Here is a 26,912-nt window from a genome sequence, read left to right on the forward strand (position 1 = left end):
GAAGGACGAGAAGAGGCTTCAGTTTTTCTTTCGGTTTTTATGTTTATTAATTGTTTATCTAAAAGATGTTCTTTCAGCCGAACAGAGATCTGCTCAGCAGTCAGCCATGAGCACACTGTCTGCCCTCCGGGGCAGCCACGTATCTTTATACCCATTGTTACGTGTACAATATTTATCATTTTTCCCCAATACCATTTATTCTTATTGCTGGGTGCACTTTCAGTAATAACCAATCCAAAAGTGCCACCATGGCCAAAGAAGATGGAGGAGAAGAAGAAGAAGGACAGGACACACCCCAATTCCTCCATCTTACTCCTCTAAACCCCCCTGTACATAAATCCTAAACCTTGTGTCTCACTCTCTAATTAACTAATCCCTTCACCATTCACCCCGGTGAAGCCCTCCTATCCTCATACAGGTCGTCTCCTGTGTAGGGTCAAAGTGCAGCCACCAGACACTTCTGGCAACATTCCAGGACTCCCGAACCCCCCAAGGGTGGTCTCGGTGGCCCGGCACCTCAGGACTGAGATCCTGAGATCCGACAGAACACTGAGTAGTAAATTACAAAATGAATGAATTAAATCACAAAGTACAACAGCCACAATTAAACTCCTTCTGTTAAAAAACTCCAACCAACCAAGAGGTGCTGCTAAATCATCCTTGTACTCAGCCAGTCAATGTGCCAGAAGAACTGGCCATGCCTTCTTGGCAGCTCTGGCACTGGATTACCACTGAGATACCCATCACCCCTTACCACAGTACCATTCTGCTTCTCCACTGCCTGCCAAAATCCTCACTTAAGTCCAGGCCTGTTAAGAGGAATGCTGGGACTGTTCCATGAGGACCAAGTGCAGGAACCTCCACAGTAATTTCTGTGAGAAGCAGATATGTGGATTTGTCCTCCTCACCATTCTGCAGCAACAGTTTCCTTCTACTTCCTCTCCCAGGCTTGATCTCACACAGGAACCCTCCATCACCTTGATCTTACTGGAGATAAGAAATGTAACTAACTACAAGCACTCATGTAAAGAAAGTCTTCAATTATATCTCTAAAATTATGTCTTGAAGTATAAACAGCGTTTTTACTAGCTTGTTGAATAAGTGATAAAAAAAGACAAGGTGAAAGGCATTAATATTTTAAGCTAGTATTTCTCATTTCTATGAGATTATTAAAGTAAAAATATTCCTTTAGAGTATTTTAAAAATACTCTATTTTCCATAGACTCTGTTGCAATTTCTAGTTATAAAAAACCTCTTGTGAAGCAAGCTGTACAGCAAACCCTCACGTAATTCAAGAGGGAGCACAGAAATCTGGAAAGCAGTCAAGACACAAACAAAATGATGAAACTGAAATGAGCATCCAAAACAGCAAAATATATTTAAGTCGTATCACAAATACACTCAAAAAATCTATTTACATATCTAAAAACCGTATATTCAGTAAAAATCGTCTCACAAAAGGTATTTATAAACAATAAAATTAATCTGATTTTGTTGTGTACTGCTGGCAACAGAGGTGCTTTACTGCTAGCAAAGCATTAACTATGCTTTTACAAAATATACAAAATTATTTTGGGAAAAACTTGAACTGAAGACTGGACAACAACTACAAGGCATACAAAGCATAAGGAACTGCAAGTACATCGCTCTAGTAGTGCAAAAATGAAGAATAATGGCTTCCCCCCCCCCCCCAATACTTGTTCAGAGAAAAACACCACTGTGAATATGCAATTTGAACCCCTTTGTAGGACTCAGTGCATTTGCATGTTTCAGCAAGGCTGGTACTATACAGGAGGTAAATGTAACAAAGTCAACATAAAATCATGCTGTGACACAAGTTTATAACAAATTTTATAGCAAAATGTCTGAATATACAGTACAGAGACAAACCTTGCAAAAATGTTTCTCTCTACCCAGAAATCTGTACACGTCACCACTTAACAACATGTACGTAACTGATAGCATATGCAACATTCTTTGGAATTAGATTGAAATTTCTACAGGCCCTGCCTTCCATACAGGAATAGCAGAAGGAGAACTCCTCACTTAGATCACAGGAGCTCCCAGTGTTCGTCCCTCAGGCACACGCCCAAGGCTGGGCAGAGACCTGTGGAGAGGCATAAGCACCAGGAGCTGGAGGAAAATTCCACCTGGGAATGTGGGTCACTGCAGGATGCTTTGATAGAAGTCAGTGCAGAAGTGAAGAACTGGTGATGTTGAATTCCTCATCATCCATAGCCCTGGTTTGAAACACATGACAGTCTCTTTGTCCAAAAAGGCCTCATAATAGGAACAGCTGTAAACATTTCTTTTAAACTTAGCATTTTCACCATGCCTTTGCAGTAACAAAATCAGAAGTAGGAATACCTTAGCTCATGTTAGAACTACTTCAAATTTAGAAAACCAGAGGTCTATAATTGAGAAAATAGAAACAAATCTGCAAACACATGATTAGTTTTGGAAATAGTATTTTTGCTCTCTTTTTCAGCTCTTTATGTGCCTTTCAGCAAACAGCTAAATAACACCCAGTCTATCCTAGGAGAAAAATCTAACTTTGGAAAGTAAGTTGGAAACCATTTAATACCCAGAGGCAAAACAGCAGGACAAACGGTTGCATTTATTCTGCCCAGAGCTAAGTCTGTCACTGCACTACACAGCAGATTCCTGTTCACAGATTCAGGAGAGGTCAGGAATCCCACACTTTTCTTGTTCCCTTTCATGTACAAAAAGAAAGATACAGGTGATGTTCATAAAAATGTAACAGTAGCAAGTAGAATCTCACCCATTAAGATCTGTCAATTATAATTAGTGGCAAGTGTTATGGTTGATATTTAAAGCTTTTCCAGAACAGAAAGGACTGACTTCAAATGTTCAAACTGTTCACAGGGTTGCTATGAGGTATTTATGGGGACTTTAGTAAAATTTCTAAGGCTCAAGCTCTAAAAGTTTATGATGCAATCAGGTGAACTTCTACTGTAAGAGAAGTCAAAACAATGGTGATTTTACAAACCAAGTGTAAAGGAGTCTTTATGCATCTACACTCAAGAGCTGATGACCGGGAATGGAAGACAGTGACTTCTGCAGAAGGCAGCACTGCTTTTCTGCAACCTGACAGATCCTTATTCAACCCAATTCCAAGTATCCACTTTATGTGCTTGAACAAGGAGCTTAGGTACCCAGCTCAGGCTCCAGAGGATAGCTTAGAGGTGCTCTAAGGTTATTCAAGAGATGTAAGGGATTTGTCTGCTTGACCTTTGGCACAGGAAAGCAAAACAAAATGAAAAAAAAATGCAATGCCCTTATCCTAGAACAGAGACCAAACCAGTCGTCCTCTGGAAATATTTACTTCTCCTTGCTAATGAGCAGTGGAACGCTTCAGGTCACTAGCATGGATTCAGGTATTTGGTTTTTGAACATCTGACTTTAAATGAGATGACTCCTACCTCTGTCTCCCACATTAGGACCTTAAGTTGAATACCTGAAGTCAGGTGGTGTGAGAACCCTCTGTCCTTACTAACAACTGCCACCTCTTGATTCCCTGACAGAGCTGCAATCACAGCATTTATTCAGAGAAGGCCAAAAGGCATTTAGTCTTCATAGGATATAATTAAGCTCTTATTTCTTTATCCCCTTCTCACACTATGGAAGGGGATAGAGAAAGGGAAAGTGGTGTGGGAGGAGGTGCCTTGGCTAAACAACATTGTGTAATACATACTAATGAACAAACTTAGTGGCTGCCACTTGCAGATCTGAGCAAAATCACCATTCTGAATCTGGTGGGTACAAATTGCTTTGGCTGTTGTAGCTCCCATTATTTATTTCAGGAGCCACTGATGAGTATCAGTGTTAGCAGATTCTCTAATTTGGCTGGCTAAAAAGCTCAAATGGCGTTAGAAAAAGCCATGATGGCAAAGACTTATAGAGCTACATACTATTTGCATGTATTTAAATAAAAAAATTTAATAATTTATATTTTAGACAAACATCAGCTGCTCTCTTAACACTTTTATTAAAATACTGATGGAAAAAATAAACTGTATGTCTACTGAATTTTACACACATATGCAAATAAATGACCACAAATTGTACTGTCTTAGCCACCTACTTGTTTCACCTGTAATTTTCTGTACTTGAAAAAATGACATAAAAAAGCTATGCAGCTTTTATAACTGCAGGAAAGGATTTCTAGAGTCCCATCCAGCTCTGGAAGGATTAAAATCAGGATCTTGTGGGTGGGAGAAAAGACTTAAGGAATACTGAGTATTCCCTCTTCTCCTAAGGGAATAACACATTCAAACAAACTTTGCTTGTGGTTTTAATAGATAATGAACTCACTGGTCCAACTCTGTACTCAGAACTTCACAGAATCAAGACCTTAGCCACAACACGGACTTCAGATAAACATGGAAGCAAGGCAACACGGATATTCCCATTTTTTAATCTAAGGATTATTTTCTTTGTTAAATTCCTTGGGTTTTGTTTTGCTTTGTTTTCTTCAGATTAGCTTTTCAAAATACAAACTAGCAAGAGCCTGGAAAATTGAGAATCACCTAACAGGTGAGGGAAAAATGTTCACTGCAGTTTTTATTCCATATATAAATTAACTTCTGGGAATGTATGCTTAAAGATCACCAGCAAGATATTTTATGTTGAAAGTAACACTGAATATTTTTAAAACTCACTTCAAAACACACTTCAAAACTGTCTGAGAAGTATCATAGCATTAGGGGGTTGTTTGATTTTCTTGTTTTCCATGGCAAATTTCCACTGATGGCAGTAGAGAAGTGAGGCAGGGCACAAGACATAAAAGCAAATAAAACTAAAGCTTTTTGGTAGCTATTTACATACAGTAGCTATATATTCTGTTTTTTTTTTTTTTGGCTCAGTGATCCCACCACATAATTTCAAGCACACATAAATTGATTGGGGTATTAGGCTGGTTTCTTTCCTGTATTTAAACTGTATAGGGAACATAAATGACAGATCAGCATTGTGTAACATTCACAGGAGCTCCTGTTCATCAAACTGGTGTCTCTAAACAAAGGCTGCCTTAAGTAAGACATATGAACATGGGACCTGTCTCCAAAATGCATGGTCATATTAAATAAGTCTCTTACAAATGTACATGTAACAAAATTTAAAATATCATAGTTCTACCCTCTTCTGTTTAAGATTGCAATTTCTAACTGTTGCATATACTGTAGCTGCTCAAAAAGCTGAATAAAGTGAGTAGAGCAGACTTTTTTCAGAGAAAAATAGTAATAGGAAAAAGTTTTAAATATGGTACAGTGAGAAAGTTCACAAAGCTCTCACTTCATTTTCTCTTTGGTTGCTGATTAGGATTTGACGAGTTTGAAGCCCTGTCCTGTATCCAGCACTGTGGGAAGAAACCAACTCATTTTCAATCTTTTTAAGCACCTAAAGCAAGCTTTACAGACCCAGAACAGATTGAGCCCACAAAACCAGTTTGCCAAATGTACTAATGGATAGGTGATGCGTGGGAAGTACATCATCCAGTGCTTGGCAACATCACTTCCCGTTGGCAAATGCAAAGTGTAGTCGCTCCAGTGCTTTGACACGCCGTACATGGCTCTCACCACGCGCCCCTTCTCAGACCAGCTGATGTTGCTGTCAGGGTTACAGTTGTACTCAACCCACTGCCTGGTGAAGTCACCAAGCTGTGGAGGGTCTGCTTCCTCGATGTCTACAACTCTGGCCATTTCTGCTCCTTGCACAGCAACATACTGGTCATTTACTTTTCTCACTTCTTTCACCCAAGGCTGAGAGTTCTCACAGTCTAAAACAATGATCAGCCGAGAACAAAAAGTGCCGTTCTTTTCTCTCCACCACTCCAACAGCGTGTCCAGTCGTAAAGCATCACCCCCTGCCACAAGGACAAAAAGATTTATCATCAGGATGAAGAAACAGAAACTTCTGCAGAACTTTAACTGTTTTGACTGGTTCTAAGAATCCATTACTTGAACAATCTGGACAGATATAACAGATGTTTTCAACTCATCCTTTCCATCTGTAAATGCTTCATATCTCCACAGAGGTATTAACTGACTTGCTATGGCAGATGAAGCCATTAACTAACCCTTGATTAGAAAGAAAACCCATGAACAATAAAAAAAAAGGAATTCCTTTACAGAGTGAAGGAAATTATAGCCAATTGATGAAATATGGAAAATAGAGATAAACAGGGAAAAAATCTGAAATAAAGTTTATTTAGGAACAGGAATAGGACTCTTTTTTAGTATGATTTTATTAATATTAAAAAAAAGGCTTGTCGTCTAAGAGATGAATTTAGAAGAAAATACATTTTCAAATGGTGGGAAGCAAAAAATGGTGGGTTCAAAGCAAGCACAAAAATTCACATGACCAGGAATGAAGAGATTATATAGAGACAGCTGTTTTCAGAGCTTCAAGAAAACTGGTATCAATTTACAACTCAATGAAACAAAAATCTCATTGGAATTTTTCCACAATATTTTTTTCCTGTCAGGTCAGAAGACGCCTGCAACTAGTGTCCAACTTCTTGTTGAACTCCTGTTCCAACAGCACTTTGAAAAAGGAGATTGTAATTAAACCTGAAATGTTATCTATAGTGGGAAGTCTTTCTGCTTAAGTGTACTAAATGCTGCAGGATCTATGTAGCTTTGAAAGGCAGACTACTTACTCAGGTACCTAAGGACAACAACTCTCCATTGTCTCCCCAGTGATACTAAAGTAAAGAACTGGTATGCCTCAGTTCTGGCTAGTTGAAGTTATGATACAGGTTTACAACAAAAAATACTCAAGTTTCAAAATATCAACTTAAAAAAATGAAGAAGAAGAAGAAAGATATTTAAAATAACTGAATTTTAATTCCAGAGTGATTTTTCACTAGTGACTACAATTAAGCAGTGGTCAAAATGTTGTTAGCTGCATATTTCAGCACTTAGAGTTCTACTTGTAAGGGGTGACAAAAAAGTGCTTCAAATTAATCTCTCAGAATTAAAGTGTTGTGCATGCTGTTGTAGTTAAAGTAAAAGCAAAATTACAGGGCTGAACCATTCTCCAAGAAAATGAAAAACTGGAAAATTTATTACCAGAGAAAATCTCTAGGATACAAACCTAAAGTAATGACTTGTCTTGGTACACATTTAAAATCCTTAAATTGCTGTAGTTATTTACAGCAGAGACTGATAAAGAAGTAGTTTGCCTTTTCTAGGTACATCTTCTCTGTGAGTTATCTGTAAAATTTTCTTTATTTGTTCACATTTTAAAGCCTTATAAATAAATTTTATTAAAGTGTAGCTGTGTACAAGTGCATGTGACTTCAAAAGAGAATTGGATAGAATCATCCAAAGAAAACCATCTCATCCTTCACAGATACAAGCAAACACAGGCTTGGCTTCCAACCCTATGGACCTAAGCACATGGGCTTGCCACCCAGCACAAGGTTTAGGCACCAAGCTGTGTAAGAAATGCAGGTACCTGGCCACCTCTGGCTCTCTGGCAGGTTTAGCAGGACAACAGTTACGCCAACAGTTTCAGGAGAGAGACAAAGCTTTATTAGCCCAGCTCATGCCTTTGCCTTCACCCAGACAACATGACCCCCAGGTAATTTGACTGCTCATACTTCATGCATGACTAGCTAACAGTTTCTTTTACACAGCACTGTGCTGTATCTCAGCAGAGTGAGATCTTCCAACAACAGAGAAACATCATTACTGTATTAATTAATTCAGTAAGCCTCTTTTGCAATACGCCATTACAAAGCAAAGACTACACTGCTACTACTGTGCTGTACCATGGCATAAGCCAGCAGTGAGAAACTACTTTTTTAATCAGAAGAATGGGTTTTTTTCATTGTTGTCATCTCTTTTCATCCTCTTTACAGGTCAGAGGATAGTACACATTACTGGAACTGATGGCCAAGGCTCCATCTGTCACAAAATGCCAGTGTCCAATACATGGGACACAATTACAGCCTTTATATTTTCAGTTTATACTTTCAAGTTCCATGCAGGAGCAGTGATATCTGGAAGGAGGATCACATTACATTCCAGCATTTAACTAAAATCAATCACAAAAAAAGCATGCAAGACCTATGACAGCTGCCTGTTCTCCTTTATGTGACTATATGTGTGTCCATGTAGAAGCTGCAGATGTGTTTGGACAGAGAACTGAAAAGGAGCTTTGTGAGGAAGTTGAACACCACTGTATTTACACACTGTATCTTTCAGCACTCAAAGTTTAAACAGTTTCCTTGGCCTTTCTGCTAAAGGCTAGATATCAATTTAGGTTGCAGCTACCTACATGCTACAGGACCTGTGGCCCCAGCCACACTCCAGGGTGGCTAGATGTCGTAAGCCAGGTCTGGGGTGAAAGCTGTCCAATTTTTGCAGCAACATTTGGCTCTACACATGCAAGAAAGCTGACTTTGTCTACACTGCTGGCTGGAGCACAGGTGGGAGGTGGAGTTTTGCTGATAGTCTGTTCCACCCAAGGTGAGGACACACTCAGCAATTGCACAGAGTGGCAGCTGCTCTTATGGACAAACCATCCCCTTCTCAGAGAAGTAATCTGGCCACCCTACATACACTGTAACTCACCACTTGCACTAAGTTCACAGTAAAAGCTGTGGCTTTTTAAAATCTCTGATACAGATAAATCCCTTGAGAGAAAATACACACTGCTCTTCAGCAGGTCTAAAGGTTCAAGGATGGAGCTGCACCAAAACAGGTACAGAGCCTCCAGATGGAAACTGACCTGTGCCTGAACACCCACCTCAGCCTGAGCACACAAGGAAGGGCATGCCCTACTGAGGGGCACATGCACCTGGAGAGACACTGCTGACAAAGAGCCTGCAGCTCACAGGCAAAGTGCCATCCAACAGAATTAAATCTATCCTAGGAAGAAAAAAGCTACAAATATTCAACGTATTTACTATGAGATTCCCATTCTGCACACAGTGACCTCAGTTCCCTATAGCAGCAGAGCAAGGCTAAACCTTGCAATGATTTGACAACTTCATTAAGTTTACCAAACAAATGGGCCAAGAAAGGGGGGAAACAGTGAAGTCTATGCCAAGAATATGACAAGGCATTAAACTGGCACTTTAAATAGAGGTTTACAATCTTGAGGCTACACTATGCCCACAATCACTCCCAAAGTCCACAGTGTCAGCAAATAATACCTGTTTTTATGATACAAGGTTTGTTATATGTTTGAAGACCTGCTTTTGTAGTGTGAATTGTGTATCTGCCTCCTGTTTCTTTTACTGATTCTGTCTTTTACAAAAAAAAGCAAAGCACATCTTAAAGACATAAATGCAGACCTTCATGACAGTCAATTGACAGTGTCACAGAACACACTGTAATTCCTTCTGTCATGTCCAAGGAATGAGAAAAGATTATGCTTGTTCATTACAGTGAACAAATATTTCTCAAAACACAGGGGGAAATCTGTCTATAGAGCAGCAGTGTGTAATTTCCACTTTTAATTCCATGCATGGAAAAAAGCAATCTTTAAAGTTAACTTGTTGAATACAAAAATCATGTGCGAGGAAAATCAGGGGAATATGAAACTGTGTTTAAACTTGAAAGAATATATTTGAAGTCAACAACATTTGACAATTTTGAGAATAAGTGGAAGATTAGTTTGCTGTAAAAGGATTTTTACTGAAGTCAGTAAATACTAAAATGACAAAGTTAATGAAGTAACATACCTGACTGCCATACAATGCAAGGGAAGGAAAGAGCTACCTCTTAACAATAACTTACCTGCATACCAAAGGGGCTTCTGCATTTCTCCATTGTCTCCACTAGCAGAGGTAGTCAGCCTGCAACTTGGCTTGTTTTCTCAATTTCTTGTAGCCTCTGAATCTCTTAACAGTCATGCTCTGTAATACTACAACCTTTTCCTTTCTTCCCTCCCTGCCAGGAAGTTGTATAAAACTGCTCTCCAAAGACTGATGGTTCTTTGCCATTCTGAACAATCCGGTAGTAAGTACATTTAAAACTTCAAAGTTTTGCAATACAGTATGATTTTTTACAGAATTAATGATTTGACTGTGAAAGGTTATCAATATCCAAAACAACTGACAAACAAAAATCCCCAGCTCTCTTACCTGCCAGTGCCCATTCACCGGTGCCATGAGAGTGACCACTGTAATACAGGATGTAGGTATCATGTCTGGGGCCATCTGCAGTCCGAAGCTCAAGGAAAGATTTGATCTTGGAGTGAAGGGTATCGAAGGTCAGCCCGCTTGTAGAGTAGTCACAACCGTATGTCTCAATCATGTGATAAGCAAAAAATCTTTGGATGGCATTAAGCATTCCAGTAGACCTCAGATTTAACTCTTGGACATGGTCAGGTGGAAGAAGAGTTGGTTGGCCATCAGGACTAAAGAGAAGGAGAACAGCTAATGATTATGGCTGACAATTATTTAAGGCTAAGTGGACTTCTAGTAGCTGCTGCTATTTTCCCCTGTGCCTATTCTGTCTCCTATGAGGTAGCACTTTTCTAAATTCAAATTTACTTCAAATTTACAGTTTATAAACAACTCAAATTACTGTATTTGAGTGAGGGACCACTATCTCCCTTCTGTCACACTTCAATTCCAAGCATAGTCTTACTCAACCCTATACTATTCCTGCAACTGAGAGACAGAGGGAGAGAAGGAAGCTGTGATAGGAAGAAGGGAGGCTCCAAAAATTTCATGAAGTCCCACTGAGGTGCACTGCCTTCACACAGGCACTTTTTCATGAACAGCTGGGAAGAAGTGCAGAGAAAACGAGTGCTAATCTGCACAAAGCATAATGCAAACTAGCTTCCAATAATGGATGAAAGAGAAATCCACATACACACTTTCCTCAGATACTCTGAAGCATGGATCTCACACAAATACAGTAATTCTTTCTTGTTTGTGCTGTCCAGATGTTGTTCCTTCAGCATAAGAAATGTGTTTCAGATAACAGTACTCACAGCTTAGAAAATCAAAGTTTTAAGAAAATTAAAAACTACACCTGGAACAAACCATGTATGTGTATTTATGTCTACATAGGTAAGAATGTGCATATATATGAAAAATAAAAAGAGTCTCCAGGTTCCAAAATTAATTTTATTTGTATTGTTATCTATATTTTATATAAAATATAGAAAAATATATAATAAATAACCCCAAATATATATGGTATCTAAAATATCGAATAAAAATACACTTTTTTTTAGGTCTACACAGCTATTCATTAATCATAATAACAGGAAATTTGGTCTCCCCAGTTAGGGGAGTGCTCTTCAGAATATATTTCCAGAAAGAGAAAAGCATCCATCACTCTTCAGCTGATGTAATAAGGGCAATGATAAGGAACATGACTGACAGCTGAGCCAAATTGGCCTCATTTATGCTCAGTTACAGACATGGAGAGGTTTTGGGAGTGAAAATATGGAGATAAGTCTTACTCTACTAATACAAAACATGACATTATTGTTGTTTCCCTATATGTGTATATATGTGTGTATTCTTCATGTATTTTGTTTGCAAGCCAATGTGTAAAGCAACCTAGTCTCCTTATTGGTCTAGCTACTTAAATTTTGCACCTTCTCACCTGTCTAGGGCTTTTATAAAAATTATTATTCCACTGGTACAGCTACATTGAATAGCTCATCATTACTATTTGTCTGAGCAAGTGAAGACTGAGTCTATCACTGAAACAGTCAAGCTCTGTTAAGAAGGAAGTTTAGTTCTGTCAGGTCCTAAACAGTTGCTCAAGAGTATCGCATTTGCTCAAAATTAGAGGGAACTGCCTGTGTCAGAATAATATAATACAATGAAAGAATTAAACTGTTACCATAGAAACAAAATTAATTTATTTTTATTGTAATGTAAATTCTGAAAATCTCTTTTTCAAATCTGTAACAATAATTGACAAGGGTCTTTTTTAGGGTGCACAGCTGAAAAACTAAATCAGAAGCTCAGAAAATGTGTTATTTACAATATTTAAGATACAGTTATTTAAGATTAGCATACTATCTTCAGTTTCTTTGATGTTAAGTTCTTCCTTATCCACTAAATCCATTACACACACTGAAGCTGTGAAGTTTTCATAAATTGGGCAGTTCTATTTTAAAGCCTCTCATATCAACTTACTATATTTCTCTTGTGACTTGAAGAGATAATTTCTATAGCTCTTCTTTATCACTTACAAAAAATGTGCACACAATGATTTTAATTTTATGGCAAAAGCAGCATTTGCAAATTTAAAGCTTCTAAGAAAAACACACAAATGGGCAAATAATAATAGTATAATGCCTTTACAGTAATTCATTTCTCATATGGTAACATTTATGTTGGAACAAAAGCCAGCTTCAAATTCTCAACACCAATACATGACATGTAGTTCATCTGAAAATCTAATTTTAATGAACTTTAAATGTAGACACTACCTCATTTAATTGAATTCAAAATTATTTTGAACTGATCTGTTTGGTTTATTCAATCTCCTCATGTAAGATACCTGGTCTCAGTCAAATGCCCCAATCCTCCTTTGCATGAGGTATGGGCTGTGAAATCTGCCTGTGCACAGCTGGTCTGTATTCATCAGCTTCCTAAAAGCAAATCACCTAGACAGAAAGGTGGAGTTACTCATTCCAGGGTGAGAAAGAGGTGAAATAGAAAATCTGAATTGGTATTTCATTGTTGAAAATCCAAATTGCCTCCATGAGCAAACAATACATTTACACTGTGAAGCTGGAATGGACAGTAACCATACCTGCAGAAGTTGGTGGGAATCACAACAGCATACCCGACACACGTTCCTCCCAAGCAGTTTCCCAGTTCATGGAAAAGCCCATGAGCCATGGACTCCAAAGGCAGAACAATCAGAAATGCACTCATGAAGATCCCATTGGTTGGCTAAAAAGCAAATGAAGAGATTCAGGCATTGTATGAAAATCCCTTTGCTTGATCTCACATAATTGGGCCCTGAAACATGCAAATTATTACTGGTAATGTATATTTATTTTCCCATGTATTACAGTGTGATTTACTATAAAGACAAATGAAAAGCTTGGGGAGAAGGTGGCTGGTAAGCAAGGATCACTCTTTTGAAAGGAATGCATTTAAAAACACTGATAGCACAGTATTTAGCTGTAAAAACTGTGATCATATCTTAGTTTACTAACTAAGGCAAGAAAATCAAATGCCACAAAACTAATTATGTGCATAAAATAAGAAGATCTGTAAGCATCTGCAGGGTCAGCCTTAATCAGTGAGGTACAGCACAGATATGATGTATCTAGCATCAGATGACAGCAGACTGGTTTATTGCATCCATCCCCGGAGGTATTTAAAAGCTGTGTATATGTGACACTTTGGGAGGTGGTTTAGTGCTGGACTTGACAGTGCTGGATGTGATGATTGAAGAGTTTTCCAACCTAAGCCATTCTATGATAATTAAAAATATACATTTAACTTAGGGAATACTATGTATCACACAAGAGATGAATTCTGAGATAATTTGTGATTATTTCAGTAAAAAAGACAATTCTTTGTCAGTTACATAAATACCAGACGAGTAAAGGTATTATATACATGAGTAAAGGAACAGCCTCTACAGGACTTCACAGCATTCACAGAGCTACTACCCCATATGAAGCTTTCCTGCTTCAAAGGAAAAAAGCAGTTTTGGAAAATATTACACTTACTAACACATAGCTGATTTCTGTAAAAAACAATCAAACAAGAAGTTTCAACAGTTACATCTCAATCAATAGTCCTAGTAAAATAAAAATGGACTTCTGAAATGCCAGATATCTCTGAGAGGCAGAACAGATAAGGATTCATTTTAGTTATTTAAGCATGATGTGAATGGGTTTAACCAGGTATTAAATTTTTCAGGATAGATAGAAACAGTATTATAATATACAATTAAACAAGAGCTTTAATATCCATGGTGCATTTGTTAAATATTTATGTTTGCTATGTGGCAAAGGAAGTAAATTCATAGCTAGAGATTTCTGTCTTGAGAAGAATCCTGTGGTCTCTGACCCCCTCAATGTTTAATTTGTGCTCTTTGTACTAATCTACAATATTAATGTTTTTTTTTTTTTAAATCTGGATACTGCCTTACTGTGTAGGACTCAGTGACTTGATGGGCACTAGTAGTTCAACTCAACACAAAGTCAACACTATTAATAATTTACAAATTATATTATACTGAAAAAAATGACACCTAAAGCAACCCAGATCTTGTTGGCACATGGCATGAGCTCAACTACATTCAGTTTTTAAACACAATTACTTGGCCTGAAAGAACAGCTTTACCCATCTAATGCACTAAGAAAGAATAGTTGGCTACCTGTCCTGGTTTTACAAAGTGTCCTATCACACTTCTGATGGAAGGATCTCACCTGTTTCCTTGAAATGGTGACAGCAATTAAACACCAGAATCTGATATTCAATAATAACTGACAGCATTATCAACTGATAGCATAAATTACCTGAAATCACCAGAAGACAGGAAAGCTTAAAACACTGTATTATGGTAACACCTCAATTTGTTTTGTTGTCAATACAGAGAAGAAAAGTCCTTTAACTAAGGAAATATAATTTCTATTTCAAATGTATCAGCAGCAAGTGTTCCTTCCTGTTGCTCTGTTTCCCCAACACACTCTGAGAAGTGGCAGCAACAAAAATTTATAAAGCTTTGGTTATTTTTTTTTCTGCAGAAACCTTATGGAGTATAAGACTTTGTTGAAAAAGTGGAGTTTTCTATCTAAATTAATTTCAGGTCTTGGGAGACTTAGTTTTCCAACTGTAAATTCCAGAAGGCAAAAAAAAAAAGGGAAGCATTTTTGTGACAAGTTCAGCTTTTACACCACATATAAATATATTTTCTTGGACTTTGCTAAAGCAAACTACTTCTATATTGCATTAGTGTTTTGATAACAGTGAACATATTACAAAATAAAAAATACATTTGCCCGTAAAAACAAGAGCAATCACAGTATCCTAAATAATTATTAAACAATTATTAAATAATAACTATTATATTATTATTAACTATATTATTAAACAATAACTATTAAATAATTAATAAACTAATATAATATTACTTTATATTAGTTTTATTATAGTCCAATTACAACAATACCCTCTTGTTCTAAATACTCCCTGCATTTCCCCAATACCCTAAACATATGCAACTAATTAAACCCACAGCATTCTGCCACAACACAAATCGAAATTATCACAAAGACTCACTCCGAGTTTAACTCCTAAAAAATACTTACATTTAATTATTGAAAATGCTCCTACTAATATGAAGATACTGGCAAAGAAAATTCCCAAGTACTTGTGAAATAATGGTCTGACACAGAAGCACTAAGGATCATCTCGGTGATCCATCTTGCTCTTATCCTGCTTTGAGTTTGTACCAAATATTACAACAGGAATAGGAAATAAGCTCTATAATGTTATGAATCAACTCAGCTCCATCTGAGGTTTCAAATGTGTCATCTTTTAGTGGTCATTTTATGCTATGGAATAGGAAAATGTTGGATATTTTATATTTGTAGACATCCATCTACTGTAAAGATGCTAGCAATTGCTGTCAGCACTTTTTCAACAGTTTTGATTTAGAAGAAATGTGTCACAAATGTAAAAATGCCTAATGATGATTAGAACAAATCTATAGTAGGATAATGGAATATCTTAATCCAGCACAGCAAAAAAATGACTGGTAGCATTTAAAAATACCTAAACAAGAAGAACTTCAAATGGCAAAAATATCTCATTTAGTTATTGAAGTAAAACTGTAGACAGGTCCCTCCCTTAAGACAAACAGCTAAAATTCCAGATGGAAACTGTCAGTGCTTTATTAAATCCCAAAGATTTGGTGACTGGTCCTTAATGGAGCAGATGGCCATGGATGCTCAGGCAGAGCCAGAAAGGGATTTTGTTCTTTCATGTGTTCAACCCATTTTCATTGTTTTCAATCGCACTAGCAATGTGAACCTGCAGTACGTCCCTGAACTGCCAGTGCCCATTGATTCCAGACTGCTCAAAAAGCAAACAGAACACAGGGACCATCTAGGCAATCCTACTGAAAAAGCCCATGAGAAATCATTTTATCTCTTAATCTTCAGGAGTCTTTTTGAGGGTTTTTTTGCCTTTGTCTGTCTTGTTCTAAAGGAATTAACAATTAAGTCTCATTTCAAAAACACAGAAAAGGTAAAAGAAAAAAATCTACTTCTTGCCTCTCATGACTGGAATGACAGACAATAATAAAAGAGTGGTGAGATTTCACTATGGTAGTGTCTTTCCACTTTCTCTTTTTTTGAGCACTGTTTCTTGTTAAGTGTAACTGTTAGAACACCAGAAGAATTTAGAGGTATTTTACAGCCAAGATGTCATTTTATACTCATGGACAGGACAACTTCCATCCCAAAGAATAACCACTGTTTGAAGCAGAATAACTCAGGAACTGTACTTAATTATGGACATGTGACTGAAGAAAAAACCCCAAAATGCATAAAATGTTAGTTTAAATTGGAAGCCAATTACAAAGACCTATAGAAGAGCCCTTCTGTTTAAAACAGAGATGAAACACTAAACACATGTCAGCTAAGATGGTCACAGGATCACTGAATGTTTGGGGCTGGAAGGAGCCTCAGGAAATTGTCTGGTCCAACCCACTGCTCACACAGCAGGGTGCCTGGGATTACACCTAACAGACCAGTAACTGAGAAAGCTTGCAAAGATGTCTTTGTGCATTTCCAAGCAAAAATACTGTCCTGCTTTCCACTATCCAAGCTGAATATTTACCTGTTTTTATACACAGACACACAAAGATACACAAAACTCCCCAAACAAACAAAGTATAATAAAAGAACACCCTCTATGACAGAGAAGGCTCAGGAGAAAAAGGGTAACATGCTAACATTCAATGAATAGCTTATTTCAAATGAGGATAAGATCTATATTACAGGTAGAAAAAAGCTTAAAGACAAAATCTGTAAAGCTACAAAGTACATCAGCTACCAGAGGAAACAGTCTTATAGCAAGTTACTGAACAGACAGTCTATGGAGATCAATAAATAATCCTTTACTTCTGACTATGAGAAGAGCAGTGGGAAAATCTAGGGAAGAGTTTGCAGAAAACAGTTGTCACAATCACTGGCAGATAGATTTAATGTGTTCCCATCCCTGACTCCTGTTCTAGCCATGGGAAAGCCTGTGCTTTTATCTACATGCATTTGTTCCAGCAAAACCACGTGCCGTTATCAGTTTAAAAGCAAGCTGAAAGCTCTGATGTTTTTAAATACAAAACACGTGAATCCTGAAACTAATGAAATCTTGACAGCAAGCTAAACACAAAATAAACTCTTCAGACTCACAATGAATACTTGTCACCAGAGATCCCCTTCAGGACTGAGGAGCTCTCCAAGTGGTGGTGGCAGCAGCAAGGTGTGCTGCCACTGCGGGGTTCAGCAGGCAACCTGAGGGAGCCCTCGGGATGGCACTGTAGAGGGAGGGAGCCAAGGAGGGCTGAGCACACACTGGAGAGAGGAAGAGAGGCAGCAAAAGCACACATGATAGAGGGTGAGCTTGAGAAGAAATGGTGAGCAGTGAGCAACTGCTCACTTAGGAGCACTTAGGGGACTTAGGATGCAGCTTAAGAGCTGATGGAATAGTAGGAAAAGAGGGAATAAAGGTATTAGAAAAGAAACTTAACAGAAAAGTATAGTAACAGCAAAGCAAAAGTACTGAAGGCAAATCAGCAAGAAGAGGAAAAACTCTCAGTGATGAAAAGAAAGGGGAGAACTAAACATGAGCAGACAGACAGATGAAAAAAGGCAGGAATGGCATGCACGTTTGACAAAACATGGAAAGAGGCCAGAGGATGCAGCAGAGACTCTGGGGGGAATAACAGAAACAACAAAAAATAGTTCCAGACAAGCAAAGCCTGAAGAGGATTGGATTAAAAATACAAGCCAGGAAGAAAAGCAGGGGTAGAGAGAAGGAGAAAGACTGGATATGATTTACATACAAGTTATTCAACCTCTGATGTTAATAAAAGTATGTCTAAGTAAATATAGATGTTGCTATATATATGGGCAACCACACCAGAATAAAAGCTACAAAATCATTAGCTCTCCCCCAAAGAGGAAATACTCATACATACAGTAAACTTATTTTGTTTCCTATAAATAATTCAAGTTAAATGGTACTGTCCATTTAAGTATGAGTATTCAAGCATGTAAGGAATACCATTATGTTACTAACTCATAAAATTCACTAAAACCAAGAATAATGTACTGAATAATGTACTTCATTCCAATACTTTACTGGCTCTAACACAGTTAATCTTTCTCCTGGTAATACTAAATACAAGCCTTCCAGGAATAATAATTCTCTTTGGCCAGTAAGTAAGAAAACCTGTAGATACCTTGGCATAGAGCACTTCACAAAATTTAAGTTTTTGAGAAAAACAGTGCCCCAAACCTTTCCAAGATCTTTGTCTGAAAATTAAAAGCTCTTCATCTGCAAAATTTTCATCATTTTATTGGATTCTTGAAGAAGTAATATCTGAGTCATCTGCATGACTTCTTCTGGATCTTGTCCAATCCAAGGGCCTAATTACGACCAGGCACATGATTAATTGCTGAAATCAGCTGGCACTAAAGAGTCCATTGATCTGACTGGAATTACTCACACCAATGTAAAGGCAGGTGCTGATCATTTCCTGCAGATTCTGCAAAGAAAATGTCTGTACATTTTTACCAACAACACATCTTTCCTCTGCAGCTACAGCAAGGATTATTCTCAGGAGCAGACCATGTCTCAGCTGAAACACGCCCCATTTTTTAATGCACCCAACTTTAACACATTGTTTTTACAGTTCTCCCCAAGCACATCCCCAAGTACCACAAACAGAGACTTTAAACCCTTGTCTCATTACTAAGTCTATGCTCCCCTTCAAGGAAGGTCCTTGACTGACAGGATTTTTAGCCTCAACAGCTCTGCATCAGTAAGAAAACCACTGTCCCTGCTACAGCAAGTTAATTCACCTACTTTAAAAACGTTTCCACAAAAGGAGACTTGATATTTTTCTGGCCATTTAAATAAAATAGGATATTTCTAGCCACCAATTAACAGACAACTGGTGCTTTAGGTCTTGACTTTTCATACACATGAGATTCACATGAAGCACAGATATTACAGTGATTAGAAATGTTAAGAGGGCATATATAATGTGCCTGCAAAACATTTTCCATGAATAGGAACCCCCCCTCTTCCCACTACTCCATTTCTGGCTATAACTGAGCTCTTTTTATAAGCTATTGCTAATTATTTATAGCTGACTGTTAGGAAGAACCTTTCCAAGGCTCAGATTTTTAGCAATTCTATTCATAGGAAGCCAAATGGCAGACCCCAAGTAATTTTAAGCCACCTATTTCATCAAATGCACTATCATTAAACCAGCTTTCAGTAGTGAGGAAAGGTATAAACAAAAAATGATTCATCTTTCAGGTCACTTTCAACAGATTTCAAATATAATTCACACATACTGAAATAGCTACAGAAATCCCAAACTAATGTTGCAAAGACTGAAAATTCTTACATCTTACATATGCAAAAAATGTTTTAAATAATCTTTAGAAGAGCAAACACATTTTCAGGAACTGGAGACCAAGGAATTCTTGGCATTCCTAAGAAACTCTAAGGAAAAATACATTAAAAATGTAAATGTAAAGTATATAAAAAATTCCTTAAGATAAGAATGTATGAATGGCTGTATTAATCTGGACCAAAGGCCCATCCAGAAGAATGTCTGGTCTCCAAAGAGGCCAAATTCATGCCTAGGAGAGATGTAAGGACAGAAAAAACATGTTTCCTGAGTACTTTAGCCACTAGTGGCTCAACAACTCCCTGAGCCAGATGTGGTTTCCAGATAGTACACAGACCCCTGTGAATTTTGTCCAGCTTCCTCCTGAGCCTCTTCAATCATGGGGCACCACACACGGCATGCCATGATACACAGCCTCAGAGCTCAGCAGCATATGAGGAACTATTCCTGCCTACCTGGCTCCAACCTGCTTCTTGCCAACTTGATTCCCCTCAACTTTTGAACTGAACTGTTTTTCTGGTTCTGTTTCCTTCTGTCCCTTCTGCAAGTCCAAACACCACAGCTATGAGTGCTGATAATCTTCCAAAAAAAAAAGGAAAACTACCCAGTGCTCCCTGGAGACTCGTCTGTTAACCTCTCATGCTCTTCATACAAAAAACAAAACCCCAAACCCAACACAGTTACAAAGTAACTGTTAATCTTCCACCAATTTCTTAAATACCACTCATCTACAAGGTTATTTAATCTGAGAAAATCTGCAGGATTAGAAATTCCACAGGAGTGGGCAGGAAACTGCTCTGGAAACAGTACAAAGACTGTTTGTACCGTCTTTAAATCTGATCTACTGTAAAAGGATATTTTAGATACATTATTATATGTTTGTAATTTATAGAAGACATGAATGGACACAAATTTAATTGTTATTGTGGTTTGTATCAACTTGAAAAAGAAAAGACACTCTGAATGCCCTGTTGCAACTGTGACAACACACCATGTGTCTTAACTTGGGCACTGAACAAACATTTTGAAAGAAATGTATGCTTTCTGCTAAAGAAAAGACAACATCCTTAACTCATAAATGGAAAGAAAAGACAAAGGACACTGTGTGATGTTAATGACTGGTCTTCCAGACACCTTATCCTGGGGTGCATAATCAGATTTGAAAGTGAGACACTTAAAGCTCACGCTATACCAAGGATTTATCAGTTTATCAGCTGATCTCTGATTCCATGTAATTGATTAAAAGCAAACCAAAATTACTGAAAATTACACTATTTAATACATTTCAATCTAATCAAAATAGTCCACAACAAAAGCCCTAGAATTAGTGAGCATTACTAGGGTTTAACACAGTGATTTATTCTGAAAACAAATTTTATGGCACAATGAATTCAAAAGCAAAACAATTTCTGATGTAGGTAAATGCAAAATTGCTCACCTCTTCCGCCCTGAAAGCACTTACCTTTTCCCATGCTGCCAACATAAGGAAGCTGGTAGGTTGCACTTGCTCCAACAGGTCACAAACCAGGCAGCTTAAAGTGTTAAGTGCAAAGCCCATGACAGTGAAACCACGCATTCCAATTTATCAAACAGCACACCATCAAATTTTAGGAATTTTAGGGATCCAGCAATTCTCAGGATTATTGTCAAGAGGAGATCAAGATAAAGAGATTACTATTTACCTGCCAAGAGACTGCTCCCAAAACAGCAGTGGCAACAAGGCTGAAAAACACCAGCTGCTCTGAGATCAAACAGAAGTGACGCATCCCTTTAGACGCCATGACTCTGTCCAGGCTGTTGTTTTCTGCTCGGTGAGTATAGTACACCTTGTGGCAGTCATTGAGTTTTGTGTGAAATCCCCAGAGAGTTATAAAAAAAATCACATGACAGATCATCCAGAAAATTCCAAAAATAGAAAAACCAGGTATCACAAAATACCAGAGGTCCAGATCCCGTAGTTTAAAGGCTGCAAGAATGAAAAAGGTGAGTTCAATGACTCCAACTGAGATGACAGAAAGCCGCCTGCAGATTTTACCACGGTACAGGTACGGCTTCCATCGCTCAGTAACCGAAAGTCCGCTGAAGTAAACGTCGAGAAGGGGATCTGAAATGAGGCAGCTGAAGAAACATGCCAAGGCAAAAGGGTTTGTGGGGATCTGCAGTGATGGAAAAAAGAGTAGGGATGCAATGGCTCCAAAAATTGCCAAATTTGGAATTGCCAAAAAAGACTTCATACGTAAGTCAATAATCAACATGGCCAAAGCCAAGACCAACAGAATAATACTTAGAGATTTTTCTACCAGCATCGTTGTGCTGGCAATTGCAAATCCAACTAGCTCCAAAACCTCAACTGTTGTCAGCAGAGTTGGTCGATGATGGACACAACCACAAATCCTTTCAACTAAAGCACATAATATCCTTAAAACAATGGCAGAGAGAAGCAAATATTTTGTAGCTTCTTCTTTCACATCCATTTTGAAGGCAGAATTGTTGAGAAAACAGAGAAGGCCAAGCAAAAAACCAAACCAAAGATTGGAGAGACTCAAACTTGCTGTTTCCATTGAAAAATAGTAGTACAGTATGCTGGCAATTCCAAGAACAAAGAGCCCCAGAATAAATATTACCAAAATCAGTGCATCTGCAGTTTTTTCCCACCTGACATAAAGGCCCATGCAAATGGCAACCAGTAAGTTGATTCTGGCAAGATAGCCAAGGTATCTGACTGATGAGTGCATGTTCACTTCTCTGTTTGCCTCTTCCAGCCTTGTCATTGCTGCATAGAGACAGTGACTGACACAGTACCGCAGTGACCTACACATGTAAGCTGCAGGCAGGGCTCTCACCCACTTGGGCGACAGGAAATATTCGGCTTTCATCCAACAAACACAACGCAACTGCTGCCTTCTGTAATCTCATTTCAGTAACTGTGGTCCAGAATCCTTGAAGCCCTGGAAGAGAATTAAGAAAAGTTTCAGTGTCAAATAATTCCTTGTAAGCCTACAGAGGATAAATATGACCTATCCTGTCACATGAAGAAGTTTAATATCTAGAGCAAAGAGAACACATTAAAAAGACCAATTAAGTGTAAAAACCAATATGAAATGGGTTCTGCATAAATGTTATTTCATAAATTGAATGAGAGGAAAACAATCCAGGCTTGTTTTCCACAAAACTCAGCGATTAGGTATCTATATTAGATATCTGTGGATATCCAAAACCCTTCTATGATAGCCACTTGCTTCTAGAACATTTCATAATTATTTTAAAACACTATTTTAGTTCACCATTATATTTGGTAAGTTCTCACTTTCTATTAAATCTTTTCAGCATGCTTTGCAAGACTTCCTTTTAGCAGTCAAATAAGTATATGATTCACAAAAAGAACTTCCCACTCAGTTAATGAGCTTAACCCAGAGTAAAAAAGATAGTAATATCTCAATTTCACAAAAGGAGAGTGGACACAGAGATATGAAAACTGATTTGGTGTGATTTTCAGAGATTTCTCATAATGTAAAATCAAAGCCTTCATTTGCACCCCTTCAAGTCAGTCCCCCCCCACCCCCATCCAAAAACAAAAAACCCAAACAAGTTGATCAGGATAAATATTATATTTAGAGCACAAGCACCTCCTACTCAGATCCATTTAACTGATGTGATTTTCTTTTTAATATAGTTACAAACAGACAGAAGTATTTCTAAGGGGCATTTTCTAATGTTATGGGCAGAGCTTCCAAAACATAAAAAGACACATGTACCCTCTGTAATTTTTTAATTAATTAACTAATTGCCCATCTTAGAGAGATTTCTGAAGAGTGACTGGTATGATAGCGAAACCAGCGTGCCAAGAACACTCAGTGCTAGGTTATAGTTTACTGCTTTTATTTATATTGGTGGGGGAAGTGTTAAAAGACACCTTGACTCAAATCCAAAATTTAGACTTTATTCCCTTTTGATTTTTAAATTCTTATTTTTTAAACCAGTGAACAACAAATGTTGAAGTGAATTGACTGATTTGCTCCTAAGTTTTGCAGATTCAAAGACTGACACACAGTGTAAAACCAGCTTCAGTAATTGCTGCAGAGAAAACCCAGGCCTAAGAAATCCTATTGTTTAAATTACCTATTTGGTAACTTATTTTCAAATTATGCTATATACCAAACAACAATGCAGATATTACTTGGAATATCTATGCATTAAAAATCTGTCTACCTGAAGCAGAATACACACCATATATTTAAAGCAAATTGCTATTACATGAAGTTATTGTAAGTTAAAAGTTCTTTGGATGTCAACTGTGCATTTTCACAGTATTCACTGTTAGTAGTGTTTTACAGATATTGACTAAATTCTGAGTTGCCTGGATGCTTAACATCTCACAATATCTCTACTTTCTGTTCCTCTCAGCCTTTCGTTTCTCCATTATACAGATAACACAAACCTGAGTTAGCTTTCATACTCCAGGTTTAGGTTTTATAGCACTGACTGCATCTCACTGTTTCTTGTACTACAATCAACATTCACTTTGTGGACAACTTGAACCATTTATTTCAGCTGCTACACGTGCCCTCCCCCTGCCTCCTGCCCTCTCTAGTTCAAACCATGAGTATAGAGAAATAATTTCCCATCTCCTTTCAAACCACAGCACAAACATGCAACTACTGCTGCTCTGAAGAGCACATGCCATCCCATCCTTTTAATCTGGATTCCTTTCTGGAACCCCTCCAAGTCGAGGGGCTAACCCTATGAACGTTCAGTTGGTCAGCAGCCCCAGAAGGCAGCAGGAATGAGCCCTTTGCATACGAGCAAACAGCAAAGCTCCCGCCTCACACCCGGCTTAAAATTTTGCTGCAATCACGGAATTGTTTTCTATGGGATCACTGACAGCAGCAAACTCCCTTCTAGGCAAGCAGCGAGCCACTGACAGAACACAACTCTCACTGCCTCAGCTCGTGTGGAGTTTTGTGCCAGCACAGCACAGAAACAAGAAACAGAAACATGAAACAGAAACTGCTCTGCCCCTCCCCTGCCAGGTGCTGGGGAACAAATGGGGCAACGCGTCTGTTCCTACTGCAGACACAGAATCTACTTGGGCACAAGTAGTGAAAAAGGATTTGCAAAATGACAACTCAGTCTGTGAATGCAATCTCTTCTTCCTGACTCTACCTTCTAGCCAATTAGCAAAAATGTGCACTCCTAAACCACACTATTCAACATTAGCATTTTTAAACCAAAACAAATGGTTGACTTTTTGTGAAGAGGAAAAGGTGCATTTTCACGATTAAAGTATCCCATCACACAGCTATTACCAAATAAAAAGACAACAGCAATTTAATTTTAAAGAGAAATATCAATAACTGATTTGTTCTCTAAAACACACCTATTTGCTAGTAATTTCTGTCAATACTTTCTTTACACAGGGATGTTCAAAGTCCTGGGGAGTGGGTAGCACTGCTGTGTTTGTTTTAAACTAATGGCTTTAAGGTTGGGCACGACTTACAGCTCTCAGCAAATCACATTTACATTCCCAACAGAATCTAGACACCCACTTTTAACTATTTGTCAACTTTTGCAAATATAATTTCAAGGAAAACCTGGAGCCTCATTATCATTTACAGACCAAATTATCTATTAGCTTTCCTATATGTAAAGAAACACTGCCCTCAATGTAGTTTTAACCTTAACTCGTGTAAGAAAGTTGAAAAAACAACCAAACCCCAAACTGGTTCAGTAGTTAAGCCCAGGGGAGATCTATCTAAAAGAGTGAATCCACTTTCCTTCACCTTTATTCTTCCAGTTTAGCACTCTTTTTTTTTTTTTTTTTTTTTTCTTTTTTTTTTTTTTCTTTTCTTTTCCCCAGCAATTCTGCAAGAGTTTTTTTTAAAACAAAAAGTCCTATTTAGCTAGTACATAAACACATCAGACTTGACCCCCGGGGAAGGGCAGCGTTAGTTGCCAGATGTTCACCCCGCGCCCACAGGGGGGATGACAGTTCTGGGGAAGGGCGCGTTCCCGGCTGGAGCTCCAGCTGCGGGGCCGGCCCGGCAAGGGAGGGTCCGCGCCGGCAGTGGGTCCCTCAGCCGCCTCCCCGCCACGCCGATCGGTGCTGGCGGTGCCCGCCCGGCCGCGCTCGGTGAGAGCCCGCGGCGCCCCCGCCCCGCCCGGCCCGCTCTCACCTCATCGGGCGGCCCGGAGCCGGCCCGTTCCCCGCGCCGGCCGCCGCCATGTCGAGCCCGAGCGCGGCCCTTCCCGCTACGGGCCGCGCCGAGGCTCAAACACCGCCGCGCCGCCACGGCGCTGCCGGCTGGAATTGTGGAAAAGCCCAACCAGGCAACCCATAAACCAAACCCATAAACACCGGTGCTTAGGCATGCAAGCGGGAAAACTGTGATTAAATCAGGACTGCAAGGCAGACTGAGCCCTCCCCAGCCTGTGGTCGGCTTCCTCGGCCTCGGAGTGCGTTGCTCCGCACTCGGTGTCGGAAATGCACATTTTGAACTGGCTCTCGCAGGCAGGTGAGCACATAGCGGGAAGGTTCTGGAGCACAGGAACCCCACGGCCTGGCCCAGAGGGGCAAAACGCCAGGGGTTTGGATGACAGAGCTGCTGAGGCACTCTCTGAACTGCAGGTGGGCTGGGCTGCTGCGGAGAAAGCCTTTGTTCCTGTAATGCCCCATCACAACCAGCACCTTCTGCCCCTAGGCAAGAAGCACTACAGCAGCCTAAACATCTAAGCTTGCCCCTCTGTCGTTCCTGACTCAATTATTCAGTCACAAGAAGCTCAGACAACCCTGAAACTATGATACCTCTTGAAATATTAGATAAAACTGGCCCTAAGGCCTAAAATCTACACGGGTTAAAAACAACAAACAAAATCAATGAACCCCCCAAAGAAACAAACAAAACCCAGCAAAAGAAAAAAATCCAGAAGCTAAGAGGTTTTCCTTTAATAAATAAATATTTCTGAGATCTGAAATCTCAGTTGCCTAGTAAGGGTCACATGCTTCAGATGCTTTACCAGCATTATGGACAACACTTAGTTGGTACTGTACTGATCAACCATTATCTTGTTATACTCCTCAAGCAACTATGGAAACTTCTTCTTGCATGTTTTACTTGGAGGGTAAAATAACCCAACTAAGCTTCTGGGCAAGTTGGTGAAATGAACCCTTTCTAAAAAGAACTTGCTCTTCTACAGGTTGAAAACAAGTGAGGGAAACAGAAAGAGAAGGAAAAATGAGCACAAAACCTGCTGCTGACACATGGAGATATGATTAAAAAGCCTTAGAATGAT

At 38.7% G+C, this 26,912-nt stretch overlaps 1 protein-coding gene across 1 annotated transcript; it reads right to left on the reverse strand.

The window, feature by feature from the left end:
- Positions 1 to 1,348: 1,348 nt before the first annotated feature.
- On the reverse strand, positions 1,349 to 26,172 carry TMEM168 (transmembrane protein 168). The gene is made up of 5 exons (XM_005481983.4): positions 25,796 to 26,172; positions 21,305 to 22,570; positions 12,762 to 12,904; positions 10,118 to 10,392; positions 1,349 to 5,884 (listed from the first exon to the last, which is right to left on the reverse strand). The coding sequence occupies exons 2-5, from the start codon at positions 22,496 to 22,498 to the stop codon at positions 5,337 to 5,339; spliced, it is 2,160 nt and encodes a 719-aa protein (XP_005482040.3). The 5' UTR covers positions 22,499 to 22,570; positions 25,796 to 26,172; the 3' UTR covers positions 1,349 to 5,336.
- Between the last annotated feature and the right edge of the window lie 740 nt (positions 26,173 to 26,912).

This window comes from Zonotrichia albicollis, chromosome 4 (genome assembly GCF_047830755.1).
Source record: "Zonotrichia albicollis isolate bZonAlb1 chromosome 4, bZonAlb1.hap1, whole genome shotgun sequence".
NCBI classification, from domain to species: Eukaryota; Metazoa; Chordata; class Aves; order Passeriformes; family Passerellidae; genus Zonotrichia; species Zonotrichia albicollis.

Excerpts from the sequence above, each read along its gene's own strand:
- TMEM168 (XM_005481983.4), bottom strand. The coding sequence starts at position 22,498 with ATGAAAGCCGAATATTTCCTGTCGCCCAAGTGGGTGAGAGCCCTGCCT. Across the intron at positions 12,905-21,304 it reads TGGGAGCAGTCTCTTGGCAG|CCAACCAATGGGATCTTCAT; the intron begins GTAAATAGTAAT and ends TTTGCTTTTTAG. Across the intron at positions 5,885-10,117 it reads CGGTGAATGGGCACTGGCAG|GGGGTGATGCTTTACGACTG; the intron begins GTAAGAGAGCTG and ends TCCTTGTGGCAG.